At 40.3% G+C, this 17,445-nt stretch overlaps 1 protein-coding gene across 4 annotated transcripts in view; it reads right to left on the bottom strand.

The window, feature by feature from the left end:
* TMEM168 (transmembrane protein 168) overlaps nt 1-17,227 on the bottom strand; it is a 55,136-nt gene extending 37,909 nt beyond the window's left edge. The window contains exons 1-3 of one of the 4 annotated variants that reach the window (XM_006073268.4): nt 16,851-17,227; nt 15,136-15,181; nt 11,340-12,593 (exon numbers count right to left, since the gene is read on the bottom strand). In XM_006073268.4, the coding sequence (XP_006073330.3) occupies nt 11,340-12,467 (1,128 nt within the window). In that variant the 5' untranslated portion in view covers nt 12,468-12,593; nt 15,136-15,181; nt 16,851-17,227. Of the gene's footprint in view, nt 1-11,339; nt 12,594-15,135; nt 15,182-16,341; nt 16,479-16,504; nt 16,809-16,850 lie in introns of those variants that run through there. The other 3 variants (XM_006073267.4, XM_044946666.2, XM_006073269.4) reach the window with 3 other exon arrangements.
* Nucleotides 17,228-17,445: the final 218 nt, after the last annotated feature.

Here is a 17,445-nt window from a genome sequence, read left to right as displayed (position 1 = left end):
GATGAACTGCAGGAAACAACAGCTGTAATGTTGCATTTTAAAAGTGCAATGAGATTATGAACAAAACACAACAGAGGTTAATGGTAAAATTCCAGCTTTTTAATGTAAATGACTTGGAATGATATTACTGTCTTCATTCTGAAAATATTTCATTAAATTCAGTAAAGCTAACAAAAAATCAAGCTATCCATGTGGGATCAGTCAGAGATTCTACTCAAATGAGATCAAAAATTCCTCACATATGACATCAAAAGATAATCCATAAAAGAAAAAAATGATAAATTAAGACTGTAGCAAAATTAAGAACTTCTGCTCTTCAAAAAACAAGAAAAAAGGTCAAACACTGGGAGCAAATATTTGCAAGTCAAATATCTAAAAAGGCACTTTCATATCAACACATTAAGAAAACAAACAACCCAATTTTAAAAGTAGCCAAGAGATCTGAAATTTTCATGACAAGCAATAGCATGAAAAGATCCTTATCATCATTAGCTACTAGGGAAATAGAAAAGAAAACCACAGTGAGTTACCACTACATACCTATCAGAACGGTTCAAAAACAAAAGCAAAGAGATAAATCCCATATACTGCAAGTGAGAACACAAAATGGTACAGCAACTTTGGAAAACAGTTTGACATTTTCTTACAAAGTTAAACATGACTCATATGTTTATTATACAACCCACACAGGTAAAATAAAAACCCATGTTAACACAAAACCCTGTCTGAACGTTTACAGCAGCTCTACTTAAAAATACCAAAAACTAATTTCAGTGTCCCTCAATTGAGTGTGAGACTTCCACATAATGGAATACTGCTCAGCCATAATAAGGGATAAACTGATATAAAACAACAATATAGCTAAATCTCATATGAATTATGCTAAGTGAAAGAAGCCAGACTCAAACAGATATGCACTATATGATTTCGTGTATATGGCACTCAAGACATAAAACAGTTCCATTGCCAAGCACTGATGGGTGGAGAGGGACTAACTAGAGAGGGGCAGGAGGGAATTTTGGGGTGATAGAACTGCTCCATATTTGACTGTACTGGTCATAAAACTATGTGTACTTGTCAAAATGACAGAATTGTACACGAAAAAGGGTGAATATTACTCTATGCAAATTTTCCTTATTAAAACATTTTTGCTATTAAGTTGGATAAAAATAAAATAACCCCAAACTACTAACATGCAAAAAACCTTAAAATGAGAAAAAAATGGCTAAGTCCATTTGGGGAATTAAGTCACAATTGTGCTCCACGAGATTAGTCTCATGTTTACGTCTGTTTGGTTTTACTATTCTGGTAGTAAAATGAGATAGATTTGACTGTCTAAAAATACACTTAAAAAAAACCCACCTACTCTAAAATGTTTTGTTAATAACAAATGCCCACTAGGGCATCAACTCAATAAAATCAATTACTCTACATTCCAATCTGCTCCCTTCATTCTGTCAACATTTTTTTAACACTGACTACCCACCGTCAGAACACTCATCTCTACATTTCATCAGCTTATTTCAAACTCGCTTTAAGTTTTACTTTTAAACAAGATCTGTTTTTCCCTTGATACTTCTATCAGTCATATCCTTACCACAGCCATTTTTCTCTGTCACCTTAGTCCAGGTCCTTATCTCTTGATCCTAGCTAGTCTTCCAGATTTTAGTGTTATCTCTGCTTTCATTCATCCTACCTGTGGCTGGCTGGCTGATCTAAAGACTTTAGTTTCTCATTTTTACCTGGACTGCCACCACTCAATCAGGGGAACTGTTTTTCAGTGGAAATCCATCCACTGAAGGATATTTTAATGGGACAGAGGAGAAAATTAGACACTTTAGTATTACTCTCACAGAAATATGAAAAAAATGGGTTTAGATTATATTATTAAAAAGCTTCCCTGGTGGCTCAGATGGTAAAGAATTTGCCTGCAATGCGGGAGACCTGGGTTAGATCCCTGGGTTGGGAAGATTCCCTGGAGAAGCGAAAGACATACCCACTCCAGGATTCTAGCCTGGAGAATTCCATGGACAGAGGAGCCTGGCATACTACAGTTCATGGGGTCACAGAGTTGGACATGACAGAGTGACTTTTAAGTTAATTTGTATCTATATCATTTAGGAATGTTAAGCAAAAGCAGTTTGAGAAAAATCTAATTGAAAGAAGAGCGGCGAGCAGCTGAGAGGAGATACCCCACGTCCAAGGTCAGGAGCGGAAACTGTGAGGAGATACCCTACAGCCAAAGTAAGGAGCAGCGGCTGCCCTTTGCTGGAGCAGCAGTGAAGAGATACCCCACGTCCAAGGTAAGAGAAACCCCAGTAAGACAGTAGGCGCTGAGAGAGGGCATCAGAGGGTAGACAGACTGAAACCAGGATCACAGAAAACTAGCCAATCTGATCACACTAGGACCACAGCCTTGTCTAACTCAATGAAACTAAGCCGTGCCATGTGGGGCCACCCAAGATGGCCGGTCATGGTGGAGAGGTCTGACAGAACGTGGTCCATTGGAGAAGGGAATGGCAAACCACTTTAGTATTCTTGCCTTGAGAACCCCATGAACAGTATGAAAAGGCAAAAAGATAGGACACTGAAAGATGAACTCCCCAGGTCAGTAGGGGCCCAATATACTACTGTAGATCAGTGGAGAAATAACTCCAGAAAAGAATGAAGAGACAGAGCCAAAGCAAAAACAACACCCAGTTGTGGATGTTACTGGTGATGGAAGCAAGGTCTGATGCTGTAAAGAGCAATATTGCATAGGAACCTGGAATGTTAGGTCCATGAATTAAGGCAAATTGGAAGTGGTCAACAGGAGTAGATAAGAGTGAACATCGACATATTAGGAATCAGTGAACTAAAATGGACTAGAATGGGTGAATTTAACTCAGATGACCACTGTACCTACTACTGTGGGCAAGAATCCCTTAGAAGAAACGGAGTAGCCGTCACAGTCTACAAAAGAGTCCCAAATGCAGTACTTGGATGCAATCTCAAAAATGACAGAATGATCTCTGTTGGTTTCAAAGGCAAACCATTCAATATCATGGTAATCCAAGTCTATGCCCCGACCAGTAATGCTGAAGAAGCTGAAGTTGAACGGTTCTATGAAGACCTACAAGACCTTTTAGAACTAACCCCCCAAAAGATGTCCTTTTCAGTACAGGGGACTGGAATGCAAAAGTAGGAAGTCAAGAAACACCAGGAGTAACAGGCAAATTTGGCCTTGGAGTACAGAATGAAGCAGGGCAAAGGCTAATAGAGTTCTGCCAAGAGAACAAACTGGTCATAGCAAACATCCTCCTCCAACAACACAAAAGACGACTACACATGGACATCACCAGATGGTCAACACCGAAATCAGACTGATTATATTCTTTGCAGCCAAAGATGGAGAAGCTCTGTACAGTCAGCAAAACCAAGACTGGAAGCTGATTGTGGCTCAGATCATGAACTCCTTATTGCCAAATTCAGGCTTAAATTGAAGAAAGTAGGGAAAACCACTAGACCATTCAGGTATGACCTAAATCAAATCCAGTATGAATACACAGTGGAAGTGAGAAACAGATTTAAGGGACTAGACCTGATAGACAGAGTGCCTGATGAACTATGGATGGAGGTTTGTGACATTGTACAGGAGACAGAGAGCAAGACCACGCCCAAGAAAAAGAAATACAAAAAAGCAAAATGGCTGTCTGAGGAGGCCTTACAAATAGCTGAGAAAAGAAGAGAAGTGAAAAGCAAAGGAGAAAAGGAAAGATATACTCATTTGAACACAGAGTTCCAAAGAATAGCAAGGAGAGATAAGAAAGCCTTCCTCAGTGATCAATGCAAAGAAATAGAGGAAACAATATATTGGGAAAGTCTAGAGATCTCTTGAAGAAAATTAGAGATACCATGGGAACATTTCATGCACAGACAGACACCATAAAGGACGAAATGGTATGGGCCTAAGAGAAGCAGAAGATATTAAGATGAGGTGTCAAGCATACACATAACTCTACAAAAAAGATCTTTATGATCCAGATAACCAGGATGGTGTGATCACTCACCTAGAGCCAAACATCCTGGAATGCGAAGTCAAGTAGGCCTTAAGAAGCATCACTATGACCAAAGCTAGTGGAGGTGATGGAATTCCAGTTGAGCTATTTCAAATCCTGAAAGATGATGCTGTGAAAGTGTTGCACTCAATATGCCAGCAAATTTGGAAAACTCAGCAGTGGCCACAGGACTGGAAAAGGTCAGTTTTCATTCCAATCCCAAAGAAAGGCAATGCCAAAGAATGCTCAAACTACCGCACAATTGCACTCATCTCACATGCTAGCAAAGTAATGCTCAAAATACTCCACACCAGGCTTCAGCAGTATGTGAACCGTGAACTTCTAGATGTTCAAGCTGGTTTTAGAAAAGGCAGAGGAACCAGAGATCAAATTGCCAACATCCGCTGGATCACTGAAAAAGCAAAAGAGTTCCAGAAAAACATCTATTTCTGCTTTATTGACTATGTCAAAGCCTTTGACTGTGTGGATCACAATAAACTGTTGAAAGTCCTTCAAGAGATGGGAATACCAGACCACCTGACCTGCCTCTTGAGAAATCTATATGCAGGTCAGGAAGCAACAGTTAGAACTGGATATGGAACAACAGACTGGTTCCAAACAGGAAAAGGACTACGTTAAGGCTGTATATTGTCACCCTGCTTATTTAACTTATACGCAGAGTACATCATGAGGAATGCTGGGCTGGATGAAGCACAAGCTGGAATCAAGATTGCTGGGAGAAATATCAATAACCTCAGATATGCAGATGACACCACTCTTACGGCAGAAAGTAAAGAAGAACTAAAGAGCCTCTTGATGAAAGTGAAAGAGGAGAGTGAAAAAGTTCACTTAAAGCTCAACATTCAGAAAACGAAAATCATGGCATCTGGCCCCATCACTTCACGGCAAAAGGGGAAACAGTGGCTGACTTTATTTCTGGGGGCTCCAGAATCACTGCAGATGGTGATTGCAGCATTGAAATTAAAAGATGCTTACTTCTTGGAAGGAAAGTCATGACCAACCTAGACAGCATATTAAAAATCAGAGACATGACTTTGCCAACAAAGGTCTGTCTAGTCAAGTCTATGGTTTTTCCAGTAGTCATGTATGGATGTGAGAGTTGGACTATAAAGAAAGCTGAGAGCCAAAGAACTGATGTTTTTGAACTGTGGTGTTGGACATGATTCTTGAGAGTCCCCTGGACAGCAAGGAGATCCAACCAGTCCATCCTAAAGGAGATCAGTCCTGGGTGTGCACTGGAAGGACTGATGTTGAAGCTGAGACTCCAATACATTGGCCACCTGATGCGAAGAGCTGACTCACTGGAAAAGACCCTGATGCTGGGAAAGATTGAAGGCAGGAGGAGAAGGGGATGACAGAGGATGAGATGGCTGGATGACATCACCGACTCAATGGACCTGAGTTTGTGTAAACTCCAGGAGTTGGTGACGGACAGGGAGGCCTGGTGTGTTGCAGTCCATGGGGTCACAAAGAGGCGGACATTACTGAGCAACTGAACTGAACTGAATTGAAAGAACTTAAGATAATCTCATAGACCACTGGGTAGAGCACAAAAGATTAAATTAAAATTAAATTTAAAACATTAATTGTATCATACTGTTCTCCATAGTGGCTGTACAATTTACATTCCATCAATAGTGTAAGAGGGTTCACTTTTCAGTATTTATTATTTGTATTTATTTTTGTATTTATTTATTATTGTAGTATTTATTGTAGACTTACTTATGATGGTCTAAAAAAACTGAAAAGAGAACTACCATATGATTCAGAAACTCCACTCCTGGAGATAAATCCAGAGAAAATCATAACTTGATAAGATATATGCACCCCAATGTTTACTGCAGCACTATTTACATTAACCACGACATGGAACCAACCTAAATGTTCATCAACAGATGAATGCATAAAGAAAATATGGCACATATATACACAATGGAATACTACTCAGCCATAAAAAGAAAGTGAATATGCCGCTTGCAGCAATATGGATGGACACAGAGATTATCACATTAAGGGAAGTAAATCAGAGAAAGACAAATATGGTATCACTTATATGTGGAATCTTAAAAAATTATGGAATGAACTTATTTACAATACAGAAACATACAAACCTTAGGAAACAAACTTATGGTTACCAAAGGGGAAAGGTAGGGAGGGAGGGATAAATTATATATGGGAGTAACATACATAAACCACTATAGAAAAAGTAGTTAAACAAGGACCTAGTATATAGCACAGGGAACTATAGTCAGCATTCTGTAATAACCTATATGGGAAAAGAATCTGAAAAAGATTGTGTGTATGTGTACAAACTGAATAACTTTGCTGTACACCTGGAACTAACAACACTGTCAATCAACTATACTTCAATTTTTAAAAAGTTAACTGCATCAAAAACACAAGGCCTGCATCACGGCCAGAAGTTTTCAAATAGCAACTAATGCATACCAAACTCTGCTGGAGGCCTTCCCTGGTGGTCCAGTAGTGGACAGTCCACCCATCAATGCAGGGGACACACTTCGATCCCTCGTCTGGGAGGATTCCACATGCCAGAGGGCAACTAAGCCAGCGCACCATAACTACTGAAACCCACATGCCCTAGAACCCATTCTCTGCAACAAGAGAAGCCACCACAATGAGAAGCCAGTGCATGGCAACTAGAGAGCAGCCCCCGCTTGCAGCAACTAGAGAAAGGCCATGCATAGCAAGTAAGACCCAGTGCAGCCAAAAGGAATAAATACCAATTTTGATAGATACACATTAGTGTTGAATAGTTAAATTAATACCTTGCTACTCAATGGGTTTACTTCTATCTGCATCATTTTTAAGATTTTTAGGAGGTCTGCAGAGTTTTAGGCTCTCCTCCCAAATTACTTAATTCTAGTCTGTAGAACTTTAACAAGATCTCCATATGATTCCTATGTGTATCAAAGTTTGAGAAGCACTGGCCTAAAACAAGAGTTGGCAAATTCTGTAAAAAGCTAGATAATGTTAACATTTTGCAAGCTACTAGGTCTCTTTTTTAACTATTCAACTCTGCTGCTTCGGAGAAGGCAATGGCAACCCACTCCAGTACGCTTGCCTGGAAAATCCCATGGACAGAGGAGCCTGGTAGGCTGTAGTCCATGGGGTCGCAAAGAGTCGGACACGACTGAGCGACTTCACTTTCACTTTTCCCTTTCATGCATTGGAGAAGGAAATGGCAACCCACTCCAGTTTCTTGCCTGGAAAATCCCAGGCAAGAGCAGAGCCTGGTAGGCGGCCATCTATGGGGTCACACAGAGTTGGACACGACTGAAGTGACTTAGCAGCAGCATGCTGCTTACCATGAAGATAAAAAGGTCAATACATAAGAAAGTATAATTAAAGATGTATATACACCTAGAAAAAACAGCCCCAGAATACTTAAGGCAGAAAATGACAAAATTGAGAAATACACAATCTAGTAATTTAACAGAGATTTTCAGTATCACTGTCTCAGAATTTTCAGTGTTTTCAGTATCACTCTCTCAGAATTAAACAGAAAATCAGCAAAGACAGAAATACATGAACACCACCACCAGCCAACTTAACCTAGCTGATATTTATAGAATGCCTCAATCAACAACAGCAGCAACTTATTCTTTTTTAATTAAACATGATGTACTCTCCAGAAGGGAGCTTCCCTGATGGCTCAGCGGGTAAAGAATCGGCCTGCAATGCAGGAGACAAAGGACATGCGGGTTTGACCTCTGGGCTGGGAAGATCGCCTGGAGAAGGAAATGGCAACCCCACTCAAGTATTCTTGCCTGGGAAATTCCCATGGACACAGGAGCAGGGCGGGCTACAGTCCATGGCATTGCAAGAGTCAGACCCAACCCAGCGACTAAGCACATACACACATTCTTCAGAATATAACACATGACAGACTACAAAACAAGTTTTACCAAAACACTAAAATCATAGAAACTGTGTTCTCCAGTCACCTGGACTTACATGAGAAATGAATAATAGAAAAAATCCGTCCTGGGTGTTCATTGGAAGGACTGATGTTGAAGCTGAAACTCCAATACTTTGGCCACCTGATGTGAAGAACTGACTCATCTGAACAGACCCTGATGCTGGGAAAGATTGGGGGCAGGAGGAGAAGGGGACGACAGAGGATGAGATGGTTGGGTGGCATCACTGACTCAATGGACGTGGGTTTGGGTGGACTCTGGGAGTTGGTGATGGACAGGGAGGCCTGGAGTGCTGCGGTTCATGGGGTTGCAAAGAGTTGGACACGACTGAGTGACTGAACTCAACTGAATAGAAAAAATGTGGGAAATCCCCCAAAGATTACAATATCACACAACAAACTTTTAACTTTAACATATATCAAACAAGAAATTTCAAGGAAAATTAGAAAATATCTTGTCAAACAGCATAGTACTGCTTTAAAGATAAGATATATAGAACAATGGAACAAAAATGAGAGCTCAGAAACTGTTTTTTGGACAAAGGCAATTCAACAAGAGAAAGCACAGTCTTTTCAGCAAATGGTGCTGGAACAATTAGAAAGCCACGTTAAGAAAAAAAAAAAAAAATCCTCACCTCATACAATAACAAAACTTAACTCAAAATGGATCACACAACCTAAACGTAAAAGCTAAAATGATAAAACTAAAGAAAACAATAGGAGAAAAATCTTTGTGACCCAGGCCTGAGCAACATTTCCTTAGATATGATCCTAAAAACTGCAGTACATAAAAGAAAAAGTTGACAAATTGGATTCATAAAGTTAAAAGTTTGCATTCTTCAAAACATATCATTTTAAAAAAGAAAAAAAGACTTCCCTGGTGGCACACTGGATATGAATCCACTTGAGAATCACTCAGAGGACACAGGCTCAATCCCTGATCAGGAAGGTCCCACATGGCAGGGAGCAGCTAAGCCCATGCACCACAGTTGCTGAGCCTGTGCTCTGGAGCCCACGAGCCCCGACTTCTGAGCCTGTGTGCCTAGAGCCTATGCTCTGCATAAGAGAGGCCACCGCAATGAGAGGCCCAAGCACTGCAACGAAGGGTGGCCCCCACTCATTGCAACTGAGAAAGTCCATGCAAAGCAATAAACACAAAATAACAAAGTCCGACTGCAGCCAAATAGAAAATAAATAAATTAAAAAATTTTTAAAAGAGATAAGCCACACAGCAGGAGAAAAGTGAAAGTGAAGTCACTCAGTCGTGTCTGACTCTTTGCGACCCCATGGACTGTAGCCTACCAGGCTCCTCTGTCCATGAGATTTTCCAGGCAAGAGTACTGGAGTGGGTTCCCATTGCCTTCTCCAGGGATCTTCCCGACCCACTTCCAAATCATATACCTGATAAAAGGCTTCTAGTAAGAATATAAAACAAACCCTTAAAATTCAATCATAAGACACAAAACCCAATTTAGATCAAAAAAAGATTTAAACAGATACGTCAGCAAAGGTTAATGAATGACTAACACACACATTAAAAGATACTCAACATCATCAGTCATTAGAGACGGTTTAAATGCATTTAAATTTGATTAAATGCAAATTAAAACCACAATAAGTAACCACTCCACATCTACATTGAGGGGCATTCTCAAGTAGATCAACTTTAAGAAAGGAGAATGGAAGGTAAGAATCTGGAAACTGATTGTCTTAAAATTATCTTTGCTGACATACTCAATGGAAAGCTATATGCTTCCCACAGTACACATACCATGCTTAAGACCACTTGTATAAGAAAAGAAAAATTTAGTAACTTACAAAATATTTGGTTAACAGGATTTGATGATCTGGAAAGGTGTCAAAAATGAATGAGGCTGATTTGGAAATGAAAAAAAAGCAGGGGTGGGAAAGGAGCAAGCAGGAAGGACAGAGAAGAGGAAGCGGAAGGAGAACTCGTGGTGAGTTCTCACCCATCAGCATCATTCTGATAGTCCTGAGCGCTGGCAAATAGTTTTTTTTGTTTGTTTGTTTTTTAAATCATCTGACTGACTCCCACACAGGTTCTGTGCCCTAGCCCGCAATGACTAATAAAATGCACCATGCCCAGGCAAGTCTCCACATCTTCTCTTCAAACGCTCATATCTAGAAATCACTCCGTTGCAACTAACTAGTGCAAAGCAGAGAACTGCACCAAGCAAAATTCACCTTCATTTTTGCCCTACATCCCAGCCTGATACACTCAAATTATAGTATTTTTCAAAGTGTAATAATAATTACTGGTTTACATGCCTGCCTCTTCTGCCTCCCATTAGAGACTGTGCCTTCTTTAATGACAGAGGAATTTTTCATTCATCTTGAGATCTTCAGCCTCAGTATGCTATGGGATTTTCCAGGCAAGAATACTGGAGTGGGTTGCCATTTCCTTCTCCAGTGACCTGTTATATAGTACAGTCAATAAATGTTCAGAGAATGGAAGGCTGATATAAACTACAGATATAAACTCCAACCATTTAGTTTGAATGTCTTTGTCTACAAAATATATTTTTAAAACATATTGTAGGCAAATGTATTGTAAAACTAATTTTTCCTTTCTTAGGAGGCTCTAATCTGAAATTAAGAATTTGATATGGGGACTTCCCTGGAGGTCCAGGGGCTAAGGCTCTGTGCTCCCTCCCAAAGCAGGTGGCCTGGGTTTGATCCCTGGTCAGAAAACTAGATCCCACATGCCGCAACTAAGAGTTCAAATGCCACAACTAAAGATTCTGCATGTCTCAACAAAGACTGAAGTTCCAACATGCCACAACTAAGACCCGGCACAGCCAGATAAATAAATAAATCCTTTTAAAAAAACAATCTGTTATTACGTATCTAATCAACTTCTATATAAAACCTTTAGGAAAATGAGACCAAAGGACTAGACAGAAGCTAGGCAACCTCGTTCTGGCTAGTACCAGTGGCTCTGGATATGTTTTCTGACTTTTGGTTTCCTCATGTGTAAAGTGAATAAATTAAAGAACAATCTCTAAACACCCTTCAAATGTTAACATTCTAAGAATCTTTAACCCATAAAGTGTTTCATTAATCAACAGTCAGAAGATAGGAGGCATGTCACATGCTGAGTATTCCTAATATTTTCGTACCTCTTGCTAGAAAGCACATGAAATTATCCTCTCAATATTCATTCAGTACTCAATTCCAGAAACAAAACAAAACAAGTGCCCCGCCCTTGACATCTACTTCCGAAATTATGAGCTTGACCTTTCAGTTCTAATAATTTAACTCTTGAAGCAAACATTTAATCACATATCATAGGCATTGACATAATAAACAAACTGTAAACTTACCTGCCAGGAAACTGCTCCCAAAATTGCTGTTGCAAGAAGACTGAAAAAAACTAACTGCTCTGAAATTAAGCAAAAATGACGCATTCCTTTGGATGCCATGATTCTGTCAAGGCTATTGTTATCTACTCTGTGGGTAAAACACACCTTATGGCAGTCATTTAATTTGGTATGGAATCCCCAAAGAGTTAAAAGAAAAATAATATGGCAAATCATCCAGAAAATTCCAAAAATGGAAAAGCCTGGTATTACAAAATACCAGAGATGAGTGTCTCTAAGTTTAAATGCTGAAAGAATGAAAAATGTAAGCTCAATCATCCCAGTGAAAACAACTGAAAGTCTTCTGCAAATTCTTCCACGGTACAAAAAGGGTTTCCACCTTTCAGTCACTGAAAGTCCACTAAAATAAATGTCAAGGAAAGGATCAGTTATCAGGCAAATAAAAAAACATGCAAAGGCAACTGGATTTTTGGGAGTTTCCAATGAGGAGAAAAACAGCAAGACTGCAAAAATAACTAAGTTTGGAATAGCTAGAAAAGACTTCATTCTCAGGTCGATAATCAGCATGGCCAAAGCTACAACAAGTAAAATGACACTCAGAGACTTTTCCACCAACATAGTTGTGCTGGCGATGGCAAATCCAACAAGTTCCAGAAATTCAACTGTGGTTAGTAAGGTGGGCCGATGGCGGACATAACCAGACATTCTCTCCACCAAAGAGCATAATATCCTTAACACTATGGAAGTTAGAAGCAAATATTTGGTTGATTCTTCTTTGACATCATTTTTAAAGGATGAATTATCAAGAAAACACAGGAAGCCAAGCAAGAATCCAAACCAAAGATTGGAGAGACTTAAACTTGCTGTTTCCATTGAAAAATAATAATAGAGTATGCTGGCAATTCCGAGAACAAAAAGACCAAGAATAAAAATGACCAAAATTAAGGAATTTGCTGTTTTTTCCCATCTTACATAAAGACCTAAGCATATAGCAACCAATAAATTGATTCTGGCTAAATAACCAAGGTAACGCACTGAAGAATGCATGTTCACTTCTCTGTTTACTTCTTCCAGTCTTGTCATTGCTAAATAGAGACAATGACTAAAGCAGTAACGCAGTGATTTACACATTAATCTGTCAATCTGGGCTTTCTCCCCACGTTATGAAAATTAACTGCTTGTATTTCATCCAGTAAATCCAATGTATCTGTAACTCCTATTTCAGCACTTTCTCTGGTGGACTCTGTTTACAGTGATCTAAAAAAGAAGAAAAAATATTTCACTGTTAATTTTATGTAATTTACCCTTCACATATATCTTTCTTATTAAAAAATAATGACTAAGTGAGAAATAAACTTTGTTTGGATACCCCAGTTTAAAATCTGACTTGCGTGTATCTAAATGGTAACTGTCTCTGGCTTAAAAACTCTTCAGTTTATCCAAACAAAAATGGAGATTTGTTCTACTCATCCTATTCTAGGATTGTATGACTAGGTTGCCATCAACAAAAATTTTTCCAGAGATGGTAAGGAATTCACCTAACCCATTTTTATTCCAATATCCAGTTTTTCAACAACGTGCAATGATGAGATATTCAATTCAGCTTAAATGTAGCAGATGGGTCTGGAATAGTGGAAAGCTAGTCAACTCAAACAAAATGAGGGACGTCATTATTACCTCTAACTTGAAAAGCACCAGTATCCAATAATAGCAACCATTACCACCTGCCTAAAATCCTCTACATCTTTTTACCAGTTACTTCTAAAATGCTATAAAACCTTAGTCTCAACACTGTTTCACTAATAAACTTATTAGAAGTTTAACTGTATTAAAGTTACTCAGTCACTAAAGTTGATCCATCATTCTCCCTGTACTTTTTACCTATTAAGTTACTTTGACGATCAAACATACAATCTCTGTAGCAAACCAGTTTTGGACCTTTCTAGTCAAAACTGTAAAACTGAAATGCTGACCAATATTTATTGTAAAGTAAATTTTAAAAACTATGATTTTATTTTTGGAAACTTACCACAACAATTATTTGTTAAAGGACTCAGATAATTATTTCAATCTTAAGGACCCCTTCAGGTTGCACTTCAAACATGACACCATCAAACAAAATGATTTAACTATCTACTAGATAATTTTCTAGTATGCTATTTCAGAAGATATGATACATACAAAGATTTATGGTCACACTGAATATCCACTGAGAACTAAACAAGATTAAAAACTCAAAAAGCAACTACTTTGCAATCAGCTTATTTCTGCTTTCGCAGGACACTAAAAGAGCCAAGAGAAATGTGAGATAACCTGAATTAACCCTGAATTATCCATACAGCTGCAGAAGAATGACACTGGATGACAACTTTAGGGTCTCTGGGAGGTTCAAAGTACTATTACCAACTTACAAGTTCAACAAGTATATTTTTTACAGCTAAGTTTATTTAATTAACTAAGAATTATGATTTTCCTCAATTATATTTTCAATCATTCCTTAAGATACCACACACCACTAAAGAAAATATCTTCCTTTGGTATATTTAGGTTTTATCTTTTTACTTAAGTATGAAAAACTGACACTATCTAGAATGCACTGCATTTTAAAAAACATCACTTATACGTGCTATATAGTCATTCAACAAATACGCTGCAATACATGTCCTCTAAGAGTTGATGGTACAGTCTGGGTTCAAATGACTGAACACTGTTGGAGATAAAAAAAAAAATCACACACCAGACTAAATGGTTGCAACTCAACTCATGAGACATACTTCTGTGTTTCTTTAGTCAACACTCTCATTCTCTGGGGCTAGGCAAGCCTCTCTTCCCGATTCTCAAATCTCTGACATCCACTTCTGACCAAATTCTTACCAGATGACTTTGTCTCCAATGAAGTCATCAAAAGGGAGCTTACCTGAGTTTCCAGCACCACAAACTCACCTATATCTACCATCTCCTGATTTAAGAAAAGAAGGCCCTCTGCCCGATAGAAGGCTACATCTTTTAGCCATACATGTGACTCTTCCTCATGGTCTCTTCCAGAACTTCACACTCTCTCCTCTCTTCCAACTCCTACTACTCTTCTCTTATCCACTGGTGCTTAAACATTTGCAAAGCTCTTTTAAAAAATGATACCAAAAAATATATATATACACACATACAGAAACGAAACTAAAACTCAATAATCCCCATCTCCTCCTACAAGTTCAGTCATCTGTCCCCTTGACACCCAATATTTGATTGCTTTACTTCTCACACAAACTAAGCCACGGTTTCCACCACACAACAAACTGCTCTGCCAAGTTCTAAAATAACCTAAATTCCTAAATCCCATAAGTACTTTACACTCATTATCTTGCACATTCATCAAACAACTTTTGACATTTTTGACTCCCAGGGCTTCCCTGGTGGCTCAGAAGGTAAAGTGTCTGCCTACAATGTGGGAGACCTGGGTTCAATCCCTTGGTCGGGAAGATCCCCTCAAGAAGGAAATGGCAACCCACTCCAGTACTGTTGCCTGGAAAATCCCATGGACTGAGAAGCCTGGTAGGCTACAGTCCATGGGGTCACAAAGAGTAGGACAGGACTGAGAGACTTCACTTTCATTTTCACCTTCTGAAACCTGCCCTTCCTTTAGCTTCAAAAGACCAGTCTTCAGAATTTCTTCCTAATTCACTGATCTCTCCTGTCACCTTGCAGGTTCTTCATTCTGAATCTATTCTTTGGATGTTCAAACCCAAGCCTAGGCCCTTCTCTCAGTATACACGTAAATGTGTATTAATATGTATAAACCTACCTGACAGAAATGAAAGCACTAGCTCTGTCCTGCACTGAGGTGAAAGCTTAGAAAAAAAGTAAAGGAAAACATGTAATTAATAAAGTATAGCCCATTCATAGCATGGAATATATGCAGTTACCCTGTTATGGGCCAAAATCAACATGGCCGAATATTATTTTTTTTAATGGCTAATTCACGAAAGTCTTTCCCCATTTTGACCTTCTTTAAAAGACAAACATCCTCAATCAAGAGAGTAAAACAACAAAGCAGTGCAATCCTTTTCATTGGGTCTGCCAGCACAAATGATTCAGTGGGAATTACTTGAGAGGCAGATAAAAAAGGAGCACAGAAGAGTCCACTGAATACAGGAAAAGTTAATAATTGTCAGGTCTGTTTTATAGCATCCTATATACTATCCTAACCCTCCTTTCACCACGTATATTTAATGGTCACCAAGTCCTGCCCACTCTTCTTCTTAGACACTTCTTAAATGTTTCTACTTCTTTCCATCCTCAAGATCACAACCCCAATTTTGGCCACCATCATCTCATGGTTGAATGTCTCCTTGTATCCACTCTTGCCCTTCTCCAAGAAGTACCCTTTTTAAAGCCAAAACTTGTCACATCATTCTGTTATGCAAAAGCCTCCAAAGGCTTCCCATCACTCTAAGCAATAAAGTCTGAACTTCTTAAAATGCCTTAGGAGGCTTTCCTCATTGGATGTGAATAACTCTCCAGCCACATCTCTGACCATTCTTTGTATTCTAGCCACAGGGATCTTTCAATTCTGAACTACACTGATGCTATTCCCTCTCCAGGTGTACTCCTTTCTCTCCTCCAGACCCCACCACACCTGGCTCATTCCTACTCTTCAGGTCTCAGCTTAAATCATTTCTTTGGGCAATCACCTTGACTCATTTATATGATCCACGTACTTTCTGTATAATAGGAAAAATATTGATCATCAACTGTTTAATACCTGCATTCCCCACTAGATCACAAGGTCTCTCAAAGTTTGTCTTCAAAACTGTACACCCAGGGTTTAACAGAAAGTTTGACTCCAAACAGATATTCAACAAATACCTGAAGAAATGAAGACTGATACAGAAGTAACTATATTTAACAACAATGTCAATCAGTTATAGGACGCATATTAATATACAAAGAGAATAAACAAGTTGTCTAATAACCCACAACTACGAAGTCATAGAGCTAAGGGAGATACCATGAATGCTCGACTTGTTTCTCTCTCAGCCTTACTCCAGCCTTCACTCAACTCATCCAAATTCCTCCAAACCGGCAAGTTCTCTTTTACGTCCTTCTAGGGAATGGTTCACCGAGCCTAAGAAACACTATCACATGCATCATCTGACTCAGAAACTACTTACGTCCAGTCTAGGGGAAGTGTCAAAAGCTGAAAGAATCTACAGAGCAGCCAGGGTCGGGGAATTCCAGTGCTTCGGTTCTATGAATTCATGAGAACTCTTCTTTGGACCCATCCCACACGAGGAGAAAGGTACCTCGAATATTAAACCCCTCAGCAACACGGCAGCAATAGCAATTCCTGTTCCATTCTGCCTTCTCCTAGGAGGAGGCCTAAGCAGCAGCCCGGCTGTTGGGAACCACAAGTGGGCACCCAGCTGAGTGGGGGAACCGCTGGGGGATACGGAGAAGCGCCCTGCCTTCCATCCTCCACCCCACACCATCAACTTCTCCCCAAGCAGGTATCCCTACCTCCTTCCCGTGAGGCCGGCTGGGCGGTGCTCGGGGCCCGCAACACGCCGAGCTCTGCACGCTGTGCTCGGGTCTCGCCGCCCGGCCGGTGACCCCTTGTCCTGGACTCGGCCGCTACTACCAATGCTCTCTCAGCCCTCGGAGTCGGCCGTTGGGCCAGCAGGGGAAAGGAAGGGCCCTTGCGGCTGAGCCTGCGATTCGGAGCTGGGACACGGCACTCCGGGGGAGTCGAGGGCCCCACGCCACACGCACTAACACAAGCCAGTCTCATCGGAAACTTTCTCCGTTACTGGCCCGGCTGCGGCCGCCATATTCCCGCCGCCGGATTCGCGACGGTACGGAACGCCGCTAGGGTCAAGCCGCGCTACGCGCTTCCTCCGCGAGACCCGGCAGCCGGCCCCTGGCCCCGCCCAAAGCCGCCGCACCGCCGCGGATCCAGGTGCTCTCCGCACTGCGCGAACGCAAACGGCTTCACCTAGGGCACAAGCCGTTGCCTTCTCAGACATAGAATGGGCGGGAACTGGTACCTGGAAGAGCACGAAGGATCGGCCGTGTCCATCAAGCATCTAGGCCGCCGCCTCGGGTTGGACCGAAA

This window comes from Bubalus bubalis, chromosome 8, assembly GCF_019923935.1.
Source record: "Bubalus bubalis isolate 160015118507 breed Murrah chromosome 8, NDDB_SH_1, whole genome shotgun sequence".
Taxonomy (NCBI): domain Eukaryota; kingdom Metazoa; phylum Chordata; class Mammalia; order Artiodactyla; family Bovidae; genus Bubalus; species Bubalus bubalis.
The sequence above is the reverse complement of the archived record's forward strand: the minus strand, read 5'-3'. Positions and strand labels throughout refer to the sequence as shown.